The following is a 13,897-nucleotide window of genomic DNA, read 5'->3' on the forward strand; positions in this document are numbered from 1 at the left end:
TTTCATGGCACTTAACGAATAACTGCAATTATTCATTTGATTGGGCACAATTGTGGTGAGCGCCATGCTCCAGTTTTCTAGATCTGTGATCTATTACTATATTACACAATTACATAATCACGACGAGAGAATTGATCGTTTCACATACAACGCCGATTTTATGGTATTTTTCCCCCATCTTTCAATGTGCGCATCATTATCTTAAATTATTAAATGGACACATCGAAGCACAATACGTTCAACGCGTATCAAATTAATTTCGAACAAGAGAGAATAGAAGAGATAGAGAGAGAGAAAAATATAAAAACCGATAAAACAGTTTGAAATGCAATTCGTTTTTTCCATTCTTTAAAAAGTAGTGAATCTAGTCGCATTACGCCTAGAATTACGCGTCGTACAATATTCCACACTAATAATAATAATAAATAAACACAGAAAACTCCTTATTTATGAATAACCATGATTAATGGCCGTCATTTGTTCTACAACGCCGACCAAAACAATTTTATCCAATACAATGTTTTTCGGTAAGAAAGTCATTTCGTTCCCGTTTTATAAATCCATTAAGTGTTATCCTGTTGTTATTGTTGTTTTTTTCGTGCCACCTGGATTGCTTTCTATTTTATTGCTAAATCAAGACTGTGTTGCGAAAATAATAACCATCAAAAGGTATGAGTCATGCATTTTGGGTTGGTTTGGGCTAAAAGCACGTAATATGATTAGTTTCCTTCACATGTATTTATTTATCAATAGAATAATTCAAAACGACAGCTCTTCAAACGGTTTCACTAATATAAACCGTAACCCGAATCGTCGAATTTTTCCCTTCAATTTATTAATTAATTTGTCACATGGAATTTTTGTTTTTCATCATGCTTTGACGCTCGTTTTCGTTTTTATCGCTTGTTTGTCCATAAATGCTGTGTTAGCGCTTTTCTTTGGTAATTATTATTGGATAGACGATTCAGTGTTCGGTTGCAAGGCATCAAAAGTGAGGCCCTTATGTGTTTGTATTGCATTCGAACCATGTGTTTACATCGATTTTACCTCCCCCAATCCAATTTTCGATACATGTATAAATTATGATTATCGTACATGAGAAGCCCCAGACTTGCTTATTGTGCAGGATGACGGGAAAAAATTATTCGATACTTACAGACGAAACACTCTCTCACGTACCATCAATGAAACTGTAATATAGTGTTTGTATATTCCACACATATTGACTCGAACACATCCAAATCGAGCGACGATTTCCACTGTGGAACATTTTCGCCACTCACTTGATATCACACTGGCAACCTGTGCATGTTCGTATTGTTGGTATCTCACACCCTCATGCCTATTCGATGGGCGATAATGATGACTCATCCATCGCACGGAATCCCATTGCTGCACAATTTTCGTAAATAAGTGCTCGCATGAATAGATTGCGATTTCCTCTTTTCTATATAAATGTTGAAAAATGCTTGGCACAGCAAATTTATCGATTTTCACCCGGTTACAAAAACATAGCCTTTGGTTGCACTACCAGAGAGATGCACTTTTATTTTCCGAAAATCATTTTTTTTGTAATGTAATAACGGGTAAAAAATTGGTTTCCAATGGATTGGATTTTTCTTTAAGATTTCTCTTTTTAGTTTTCGTCTTTTCAATTTTTGTTGTTGAATTTTGCAAACGTCCCATGTGTTCATGCGAAATATGGTTTTTTTAAAAAAGCTACCATTGTGCCAGTCGAAAAAATCCATGAGGTAATGAAACATTAATCAAAATGGGCAATAAATCTCAGTGGCACAGCCTTGAAGTTGAATTAACAATCAAATAAACTATAAATTTTTCATCTTCATTCTCTCTTTAGCCAAAAGGCGAAGTCATTTGCGAAGCTTTGTTCGCGACCATAAAATGCCCGCTAAGTATCTCATAAACATGAGAATCTGAATCTATTTGTCAAAAATAACTATCCATTACACAATAATTACGCGTGAAAAACCTTCAGCATAATGGGCTCAATTGTTTTTGTTTTTTGCTCTATTTTGGTTTTTATTTGGCACTTCTTCTCTGGAATCAAATGGCGCTGTCCAAAAGTCGTTTGAATAAAAAAAATACCATACAATAAGAATACAATTTTATGCAGCCAATTCTTCATTTCCAAACCGAAACAGAAAACGAAACAACAACAACAAACAAAAAATAAAATAAAACAAGTCACCAAGGCCAAGATTGTCGTCGACACAATCATTTTTTATTTTCGTGTTTGGTTTGGTTTGACTTTGTGCATTAATAAAAGAACATGAGCAATATTTATCATGTATGCGATATGAAGCGAACGAGTGAACGGTCGCGCGATAATATCAAAATGAGATATTCAACATATGGCAGGTGAGCAAATGTTTGTTCAACACAAATTTTATTTGATTTCATTCCAATCGAACCAAAAAAAATAAAATAAAAACAAACGATTTTTTCTGGTTCGGTTCGAATTGATCGGTATCGATTTGGAAAATGAATTTCCGATTGCAAGAATCGATTTCACCAGTTGGAATTTTAACGAGTTCATTAATGGAAAATGTGCTTCGCTCTCAAAATTCATTCCATAAAGCATAAACACATGGGGATCGATTGGAAATAAAAACAGAACATTATTTCCTTTTTAGGATAGTTTGTAATTTGTTCTGCTTTCTTCGTTCCACGGCAGGTATGTTGAGAAGCCATAAATCGTTTGCCATATGCGAACATAGATTGAGTTCATTTGTTGTCTCTTCGTTTAACATTTGCTGGTACCAGTCGAGAACATATGTTTTGATTCTATCGTGTGAATGATTTTATTATTTCATACAACCATGTGGCCGATTGATGTGCACAGCACAGCGAAATCAAATAATCAATATTTGTTTAATTAAAAATCATTCGCATTACACACATATCCATTGGAATAAATCGATAAATGTGCTGCTGAGCACGCATTACTTCGGGTTTACTGATAAAAACTATGATAAACGCCATACACGAAAAATGAACGGAACCTGAAATTGAAGTGCGCTTTGCAATCCACTATATTGGATTATAGGTTATTAGAAGGTTGGTTTTATCAATGGTAATCGCATGCGAGCTTATCAAATACCAAAATAATCATCATCAACACATCGTTGCAAACAGAAATATCTTTTGACCAAAATCGAAATTAAATGGTAAACACGATATTTGTTCCATTTCCTACGGCGATGGAGATTTCATTCGGACATGTTCAGCAAAAATGCGGTAGTTTTAATTTTCGGTATACATTTCTTCATGCACATTTTGGGTTTTTTTCCCTTTTCTCGGTATGGGTGTCTTGGTTATTTCGTCATATAAGCCGGAATGTTATGAGATTTGTTGCAGCCGAAACCAAGACTACATATGTATTTGTGAATTTCGGTTTAGGCAATAGCATTTCGTTTGCCTCTTGGGCACATGTGTCACCTTCTCGAGCGCAAAACACACAAAACACATTTCTACATGTGCATGTTACGAGCGCCTTTTTTTTCTGCGTGAATTGTAGTACATACATTTGGTTTTACATTTTTTTTTGTTCAAGACAGTTACCAAACTGCTTGTTTCTGGGTACTTATTTTTGGGCTATGAAACTAAATAACTATACTATTGCGACGCTCTTTATTTACGTTTTTTTTTTTCGTTATCGCTTTGTTTGCCTTCCATTCCATTTGACATGTTTTATTCCAATTTATTCACACTCTTCTCATGAACATCAGAACCCAAAGCGACGACGATGTTGTCTATCTGCTTTTTTCCATTACAACCATCTTGATACAACAATTTTCGAATACGTATGTGTATTTGTATCTGATTCAGGATACCGTATGTGATTGTTCTATGCCAGTTGTTCGTTGAAGATATTTACTTTTCTTTTTTCAAAGTAATTCCAATTTCACTGCTTAATGCACACACACCATTTACTGTATTGTCATTGAATGAAAATGAGACAGAGTGATAGTGCATGAGAGCGAGACAGCGGAAACTTGAATGAGAAGGAAGGAAGTGTGAGTATTTTGCGGAATTATACTGAATACCAACGAATTATGGTAAAGTCATTTTGGTGCCTCAATTTCTGATTGAAATCTAAATAGAATCGCGACGCGTTCACGAACGAATTATATGCACATCACCATTTGGCATCTCTGGATATAGGCTCGAAAAACTTGGAATTGATATGCGAGGTTAATGGGATTCGAATCTTGCCACCCATCGAAATTCTAATTTGCTTGACATTCATTCTCTTTTTAGATTGAATGGTTGATGGCTGGCTGATAAAATGGATGACAACAAAACCAAGAACAAGCAAATTAACAACAATGCCTCTGGTTTATCAGCATATTCGTAAATTGGCTTCATTCTTCCCATTTGATGCCATTTTCAATTTACTATTTTTTTCATCGTTATCCATACACTAATTTCTCTCGACATCAATTCCAGTGATTTCAATTTGATCCGAGAAGTTTTCGTATTCGAACGGCATTCGACATGGTGAAAAACCCAAATAGCATACATAAGCAATTAGCATGTCTATATTGTATACGATTTCAATTGAAGCGGATATGAATTGAAAATTTTCAATATGTGCGTCAGCATGGTCGATTTTCACAATCGGTTCACGTTTTTGTTGGCGGATGCATCACCGTCGATAATTAAAATTCAAAGCCATGCACTATGTGACACAATGAACACGACAGAAAACAAAAAAACAGACGAAAAAAATCGAATGTCTCATTATATTCCAAACGGCAGCAATGGCTACTGTTGTTATGCACTTTTATTTATTTGGTTATTCATTATTTAATCAATTTTTTTCTTTGCTCTTTTGATTTTGTGGTTTCACCTTGACCGGATCTAAGCACAATTTCACATGACCGTTGGCCGTTTCATACCATAAGGATGATTAAAAACAACAATGGCATAGTGTGTGTATGTGACATGTGAAAGGTGCAAAGTCGATGTTTGTTTAAAAAATCACCGTTTTGTCATGGTCAAGGCAATGTAAAATTGGAATCAGATCGAGAAAATATGCAAATTGACCCTCAATGATCGCCGAGACTGTATCGTACAGTGCATTTTTTATATACAAAAAACATTTCACAAATAAAAAAAAACAATTCCGATAATTTTGTTATTCTATTTTGCCAGAGTGGAATGTATATTTGTGCTGCAGAATTCGGCTTGCGATGCTTAACATGTTTAATTTAATTTTATCATCGGGTTAAATATTTGTTTTGTGCCATTGCATTGAGACATGTTGAAAGACAGGCACAATGTAAAAATAATATGAAAGATAAACAATGAAAAAATTGTGTCTTTCTCTCTCTCGCTCTCTGTGCATTCTGAGTTTTTGTTCATCGTGAGTGCGAACACACTGGTGGTTTCGATCGAAAGAGAAATACGTTTCAATTCCGTTTCGACGATATACGACAAATATTGATCGAGGGGAGATATGGAAAGACAAAAATAAATACTATAAAAATTTATTTATTTATTTTCGCTGCAAAGAAGAATAATAGAGTTCTTTTCTGTACATTGATCAGACCATAATATAATTATCGCCTGTGTATTTTGCTATTAATGTAACACACACGCTCACACTCACACATGCATTTCTTTTGTATGCAAAATCGTCAAATTATACAAAACAGATCTTTTATTATAATTTGTGAAAGGGTTTTGAATTGTCGGCATGGCGAGCCGATTTTTCATTTTTCTTCTTTTGATCGTGCATGATTATCAAGAATCACGATCTTTTTGTTGTTGTTGTATGTGTGTATGAGATGAATGTGGGCTCATCTTTACACATTATATTTACTTAAAATTTGTTCACGACATCTTTTCCGCTTGCCATTTTCTCTCGCTCATTGTTTAACATTTTTATTTCATTTTTTTTTCTCTTTTTCTAGTGATCACCCAGCTCCATTGAATGTCTATTGTTTATGCTTTCCAGCGAAACCATGATTTAATAAAAACAAAGAAAAATAGTGAATATTGTTTGAGCCGATTGCCTAAGAGAATGATGAGTGGCAATTAAAATGAGGAAATAAATAAAGAAGAAAGAGAGCAAATTGAAAATATGTTTTTCTTCACAATGCAAGTGAGAGCCAAGGAAAAAAATAAATTGTTAAAACGAACAGATAAAATATACTATGGAAAAGAATAATCCCACGTGTTTGTTCTAATGTGAACATAAGCCAAATAGACATTAATTTTATCTCGTTTTCTCTCTCTTCTTTTCTGTCTTTGTCATTCGCAATCGCCGTAATTCTATGAGAAAATCTCGTACGTTTCTCTAGAGTAAATTAAATAGATGGTATGCTTTTGTTAATTTCTGTCGACATCTAACACTAAATCTAACTAAAATGTTACACATACTCGGTCGTTTCGTTTACTTCGGTATTGAGGAAGCGAGACATTAAAAAACCTGCAATTAAACGTTAAACAAAGCGGCGCAATTGCAAAGCTGAAGACACAAACACCAAAGCAGATAGAAGAGTGATGTGACGAAGTAAGAAAAATGTGAACATTCGCTTTGCCTCTAGTTTATGACTATTTCCATAAAAATGACTTCAGCATTAATTATACACTTTGCACAAATTTAAAAAAAAAAATGAAAAAGAGAGCGGTGTGCGTCTAATGTATGCCGCGCCAATCTATTTCAGACAATGTATAAGAGAGATAGTGTGTGTGTTTTTTGCTGGGCACCATTTGGTTATATGATTTATTGTCGCATTTTCCACAGAGACACACAGTAATTAAATGTCCGAGAGAAATGAAACTAGCCACGCCAAATCGATCTATCGTTTTTTTTTCTTCATCATTTCAGTCGATAGAAAAATCTATTCCAGCAGAAAATCAGTCGGAATGGATTGACGGTTTGCAAAATGTTACCATTTGCCATTTTCAAATGTGTGCCGACATTTGACAAGCGACCATATTCAATAAAAAAAAGATCAACTATCGAACATTTTAGATTTTACAACTCCAAACATAATCTCTTGGCAATTGGGTACGTTTCATTGTATGGATATTTATCTGCAAATGAAATCGCTCGAGTAAATAGGTTTTACGAAACAAAAAAAATGTAAGTTCAAAATAAAAAACGTCGCTTATTTTGAGCTTTTGCAAGATGTAAATAAACTTACGTCAAGGTTACGTGCAAACGAGTCTGAAAATATGTGCACGTAATTCAAAAAAAAAGTAAAAAGAGTGACAAACGTGATAATGCCATGCTATACACCCAGTCTTAATTATTAAATACACTCGAGACTCCCATATAAATAATATATACACACAACGCAATTCAGAATACGGTACAAACATTTTGTGTTTTTATCTGACGTCAAATCAAAGAATTGAATTGCCGTGCACAATATATTATTTGGTGGCAATGCGTTGAATTTTTCATTCAATTTACTAGCTGTCTGTCCGAAAATGTTAGAGAACCATAGATAGATATCGCCGCAGAGGTAAATCGCAAAAGTGACAAACCAAAAATTAGCGAAACTGAACGTATATAAACAACTGGTCAAATGAACAAATGAAATGAATGTGCGGTTTGTTTATATCTCGCATTCTATATCTCGTATGCGAAACAACTAAATCGTGTAAATTAAATTGGTCTTTGTTTCAAATCGACTCTAAGCGAACTTGACAACCGTACTCCAAAATGACCGAACGCGCCAACATAATAATACAATTCAATATTGCAATTTTCATGTCATCAAATAGATAGAGAGAAAAAAAAACTTCACATTCACAGAGAGAGAGAGATAGAGAGAGAGAGAGAGCGAGAGTCAACGAATCAGCATAAAAAACCTTTTGTTAATCACACATATGATTAGTTAATAACCAATGTTGAAATGACACACGCATGCTGTTTCGAGGTGAGGTCTTGTCGACGAATTCAACGATGATAATTATGTTCGTTGTTCAAAATGTTTTATATGTATTGCAAATACGATGAAGTAGCAATAGATAGTAGTTGTATGCCATTTTCACATGACCGCCAACAACATTTTGCGATTTCGATTTAAATAATGGGCTATATAAAATGAATAATGCTCGAACGAGAGAAAATTATGCAATAATACGTTTTATGTTGCATCTGATAACGTAAGCATGGATGCTGAATGACTGGCTGCCTCATAAATGAAATGCCATCACATTTTTTTGTTGCTTTGGTATTTATTTGCATTTTTTATTATTTCCAACTGCACTTCGATTAATTAATCAAGATGTATCGTTTCATCAGGTTGATTGATTTTGCATTCAATCGATTGGCAAAAGTCATTTGCACACGGTAAAAATAACGAAATTAAAAAGCATCAGGCACCGTTCGGGCCGTTTCGTTGTTTCTTTCATACGGTCTAGTATTTATAAAATCAATTTTATTTTTCAATGGGTAATTCACTTTCCGGGATTATGTGAAATTAAAAATCGAAATCAGTTTAAATGCATTCATGCAAATCGAATGAAATTCAATAAAAACACATACACACCGGCCGAACAGAGCGCGAGTCGAACAATTTCACATACAATTGCAACTGCAGATGTGTGGCATTATTATGGTCGAATTGTTTCCAGGTAATTTATTAATATGGAGTCGCTGCATGTGTGTGTATGTGGTTATATGTATGTCGCCTGTGTCGATGAAGTGGCAAATTATTTGCCACTCAAATCGAACACACACATACATTCACTCACAATCCAATTAATTTGAAATCATTCGCTCTTTCTTTCTTTCGTACGTTTACTCTTATTTATTGAGACCAATCTATGTCATATGGAACAATACATATAATGGCATTCAAATTGGTTTTGAATGCACGATTGAATTTTGATTTTGCATTTTATCGTTTCTGGCTATGGAAAATTTACGTCATCAAATTGAAATTGAATTAAATGTTGTCGCTTGATTGAAATGACTTTTTTGTTTGAGATTTGACATACAGCACGACTAGCAGGTCGTTATCATTTTGAGATCAAGAAAGACACAGACTTCCTTTTACGGTGGAATTGTGTGCAATTAAAACCATATGCAATGAGTTGCATTTTTGCTCCCGGCTAATCGCGCGTACATGCTGCATTTGATCGGTGCGTTTGTAGTATCTCTTGCTCTTACTACATCTTTCGACAGATCTCATTTGGCATGAGTAAAACGCAAATTTACATTTAATTGAAGTTAGAGAAGTGAAAAAAAAAACAGTGTAACAAAACACTAAAAGAATCTCATTAAAAAATAAAATAACTAACTAGATTCTACCGTACGCACATTTCTTTTTTTCTATCCATGAGAAAACTCTTTCTAAGAAAATTTATTGCCGACACAAGAACATGTTTGTATTTTGTACGAATTACAACACATCGACAAAAAAACACACATACACACAATTTTTAATATGAATCGGCGGCGTCTTCAACAAACAACATATTGCAAAGTAAAAAACCTTCATTCGACTAATTTTCATTTTGGATTCGTTTTTGTTCTTGCTGTCAAGATTCTACTGCTCTTTCTGAAAATAAAAAATGTTCACACAAAACATTTCTTCTATTTATTTATATTACGTATTTAGTACGTGAAACCTTTGACGTTTTGTACATACAATGATTTGCAATGAAGTTACAATTTTTTTTTTGCTCTTTCTTTCGTTCGTCGTTGTTGTTGAGTTTTGTTTTTCGTTTTTTTTTTGTTTTACTTTCGCGGAATTTGTTGGTGAAATTCAAGCGCACTTGATTATTGTTTGTTCATGTAGCGGTCTCTTGTCGATGCAGATTGTTATGTTGCTATTTAGTTGAAGTTACAGTTAAATTAACTCTAGCAGTTTTTTGCTTCTTGCTTACCAATATTTATTATGGTGTATAATAATTTTTCTGGGATCATGCGCTTATGAAAATATGGCAAATATGTTTGTGTGCACATGAAAAATCACTTCGCTTGCAAAGTGCTGAGTGTGTTGTCGATTAAAATTCATGAGAGAACGAGAAGAGACATGCACGTTGTACGTAAATTACAAAGCGAATAATATTTTTTTTATATATATACCATTTTCCGCTCCCCCATCACGTTTTGGATGATGGAAGAGAATGCGTCTGCGTCTATTTTTCTCTTAATTTCTTTGATTGCATTAAACAGATTGAAAGCGAGTGAGAGCGAAAGAGAGAGAGAGAGAGAAAATAGACATGCATATAAGTGTTTTTGGGCTTGCCATTCAAGCCTACCATTCGCGTTGAGATTTGTGTATGCAGTTTCTTTTGTCATGCCATAATAAAACGTAGGCGTACAAAAGGTGAATGCATTTGATGGATATCTTTTCCTCTTGTCTTGAATAATAAAGCCATAATTCATGTGGTATTTTTTCATCAAGTCTTTGTTGTCGTACAATCAAACTAAAGTTTAAAGACGGTAGTAGTTCGTAACGGTATTTTCAATACATAAATTCAATATTGAGAAAAATGGAAAATCCATGGATTTAAAAATGAGAATCTTATGTTTACCTCGGTCGTAGATAGAGATCGTAGGGTTCCTGTGGCGCTGCGCGTACCAGGTAAATCACGCCATCGTAATACACCCATGACTGCTTGTCGCACCCAACGGGGGCGATCGACACCTTCAGTACGTAATGCCACTTTGATAGACGCCACCAATTTATGGCCACGAAATTAAAAAAAAACCCGAACCAAATATTAATAATTCGTGCACTCTTGCTCTTATTCCGTTTCTAAAACATCCACTAGATTTTGCCGAATTTTAGTTGCTGCCTTGTCGAAATTCCGCGAATTTGCGCCCTTAGCTTTTGTTTACATTAAATACCGGCAGAATCTGCACATAAATAAAGTGCTTTTTTTCCTTGTTCAAGTCTATTCACAAATGCTTTACATTCAATGTCAATGGTGTACTTTATGCAAAATTAGCCAACCGTAAATGTATGTGGCCCTTTTTCTGATGTATATACTATATACGCGTAGAGCGAAAAAAAGCAAAATCACTTCACACGATGTCGAATAACTGTTTTAATTCAATTTTTATTTGTTTACACGCTCAGGTTTTTTTACGCCGTTCGCAAAATTTATTTACTACCGAAACTTAGTCACATTAACACACTCTTGACATTATGTGTCAGTTTTGTTGTTGTTGTTATTGTTATCGATGTCGACGTTTTGGGTGAGAGCGACCAAATTTTTTTTCGAATGTAAATTGTTGTGATGATGACGTAACACCCACATTCATTTTACAAATCAACAAAAAACCGATGTGATAAAAAAAAACAAATCAAATCAAATTCCTTGATAATTATGAAATACGAAAGGTAAACAAGCTTTTCGATTCTTTTTCGTCGGCTTTAAAAATTAAGTCGTGCACGTAGATTTAATTCGCATGATATGCGCGAAAATCAATCGATTTATTTTCGTTGTTGGAAGTAAGATGAAAACAACATTAACAATGTCTGCGACGGTAACATACAATTATCGCTGTCAATTGGCTTGAAACCAATTACTATTATTAAGTTACATTGTGTTTTATTGCCGTGGTTTTAAAAGGTCCATTTGTAGTGCGGCTCTCTATGTCGAATTGAATATTTTGTTTTCAGCCTGTGAAATTCCGTCGTCTTTTTGTTACGTTTGTTTCAAATACAAAAAGTAAAATGAAATAGTCTCTTACACTCTCAAATTATTCTTTGTTTTTTGTTGTTCATTGAACGATTTTTTTCTTGAATGATCATTCAAAGCATGCGCACGATTCCATGTATCAATGAAAAAAAGACCATGTAATGATATTTTTTCTTCTTGTTTTGAAATCAGCAAAATGAATGAGAATGTGCAAACCACTGAAGTCAGTATGTCTATCTTGTTTTTTTTTGTCGACACCAAATTCTGTTTTTGTTTTCGTTCACCGCCTTCGAATTTCGAAGTAAACCGCTATGCACGATCTAAAACTTCACTAAATAATTCATTCTCGTTTTCATTCAAACATACATCGAACTATCTTGTTCGTTTAAACCAAGTCACAAAATACACAATGGGCGACTTTGGTGTGTATATTGTGTACCTTAAGGAATTTCGTTTAAGCGAACTGTGCTGTGCGAAGAATATGAATCAATGCATATAAGCTTAAGCCCGTTTGAAATTTGCATATTATATATCTCTTTTCTTTTGGATCGTTTTATTTAGATCCACTCTCACAGCATACGATAACAGTGCAGAACAAAATCCGCTGAGATCCAAAATGGTGACACACTAACCGATTTTAAACCACGACTACACATTTGAATCTCGATATTGTGCGATCCCTTTTATTTATTTATGTCTTTTCTTTCCGTTCAGTTAATCAGTTCAATCTTTTTTAAGAGTGTCCTTGTCACAAGCAAAAAAATATTAATCTCACTCTAAACACTTTCGATTACAGCCGAATTGGATAAATTTATATTGTATTTTCCATTGGGATTGGACAAAATGCATACGAGTAAAAAAGTTCTACATGGAGTGTGTGTGGCTGGCGCCGGTAAGAAAAGTTTTGTGTCACACACACACACAAAGTTTTAATCACATCACTCGTTCTAAATACATTCGTTTTATAAAATTGTCTCTCAAAAACACTCAGTTAAACTCAGAGATAAGAGCTTAGCTCACATATTTGAATTGATCGACGAAAATAAAATCGTTTACTGCAATTTTTCCTTGCAAATTTCACAAATTGAACGCACTTTGGATGACATAAACAGATTTGTGTTTATTTTTTCGCTTTAAAATGTGTAAAACACTATTGGAAATATGTCAATCCGATAATATTTCACGAAAACAAAGAAACGAGTTTATTCGAATAAAAACTACAATGACTATCAAAACTGTGATGATCAATTGAGCTCATTTGTAATTTTGAATTGTGATGAATATTTTCGACTTTTATTCAATGAAGAATACACGTAAAATTATGCAGCAGCGAATGTTTTATCGCTCCAAACAGCCGAACAACAATCTGGCGAATGACTGAGTGAATGGAAAGTGGATAGCGTTGAGGTGAACGAGCGCCATGTGTGTGTGTGCGGTTCATAGCCAGTTTGTCTAGTGTACGGACGTGCGTTTACATACATGTATCGCCGCAAACATCGTACACAAACGGTGAATGATAGCATAGGCGAACAACAACTTAGAGCATATGTACGCATACAGTAGATGCGTTGCTTTGATACCAACAGAATGCATACTGTGCATACCGACACCAAACCGCAACGACGTTATTTTTTACTTTGTGTATAAAATCTTTGCTCTCATATGATCGATCACGTACTGAAAAATGTTTTTTTTTTATCAAGAATTTGTGAACACAATGCACCGGCTCTTGGTAACACAAATATTCAGCAAATATTTCAACCTATGTATTTCACTGCATCGTACTAAATGCATAAATGATCGTTTCGCTACGTTGTTATCTTTTATTTTTTTCACTTCTTCATTTAGGTTTGTTCGGCGTGCCAAATTGGTTAATTTTTGTACGTTTGTTCGGTCACCGTATGAGTCCTTGTAACTTGAATGGAGCGAAAGGAATGTACGTGCCTCAATTAAATGGTTTTTCACAGTTCGCCAAATATATCAAGAAATAAATAAATAAATAAAAATGCATTTTACAACGCATCGGGGCTCGAAAAGTGGCTTGTACGTGAGATACGCATTTTTCCGGCATGACCAAAAATTTTACACTGCAACAGGCCACAACAACGAACAGAAATCACAAAAAAAAACATGATGCGCATCACAGTCCATACGAGTTAAATAAAAAAAAGAGATCGCAACACTTGTGCATACGCACCAAAAGTCTGCAATATTGAAAAGTTTTGTCATGATTTTTTTTTAATGTTGCTTATGT

The 13,897-nt window shown here is 34.4% G+C and overlaps 1 protein-coding gene across 5 annotated transcripts in view; it reads right to left on the reverse strand.

Moving 5' to 3' along the window:
- Window positions 1-13,897, reverse strand: part of LOC116340488 (rap1 GTPase-activating protein 1) — a 137,403-nt gene that overhangs the window by 23,541 nt on the left and 99,965 nt on the right. The window contains exon 1 of one of the 5 annotated variants that reach the window (XM_031767020.1): window positions 10,531-12,903. The exons of the other annotated variants lie outside the window; for them this stretch is intronic. Coding sequence (XP_031622880.1) covers window positions 10,531-10,608 — 78 coding nt within the window. The 5' untranslated portion in view covers window positions 10,609-12,903. Of the gene's footprint in view, window positions 1-10,530; window positions 12,904-13,897 lie in introns of those variants that run through there. 5 annotated transcript variants of the gene reach the window in all.

Source organism: Contarinia nasturtii, unplaced genomic scaffold (assembly GCF_009176525.2).
Source record: "Contarinia nasturtii isolate CC-2019 unplaced genomic scaffold, AAFC_CNas_1.1 Cnas_scaffold_695, whole genome shotgun sequence".
In the NCBI taxonomy this organism is placed as follows: domain Eukaryota; kingdom Metazoa; phylum Arthropoda; class Insecta; order Diptera; family Cecidomyiidae; genus Contarinia; species Contarinia nasturtii.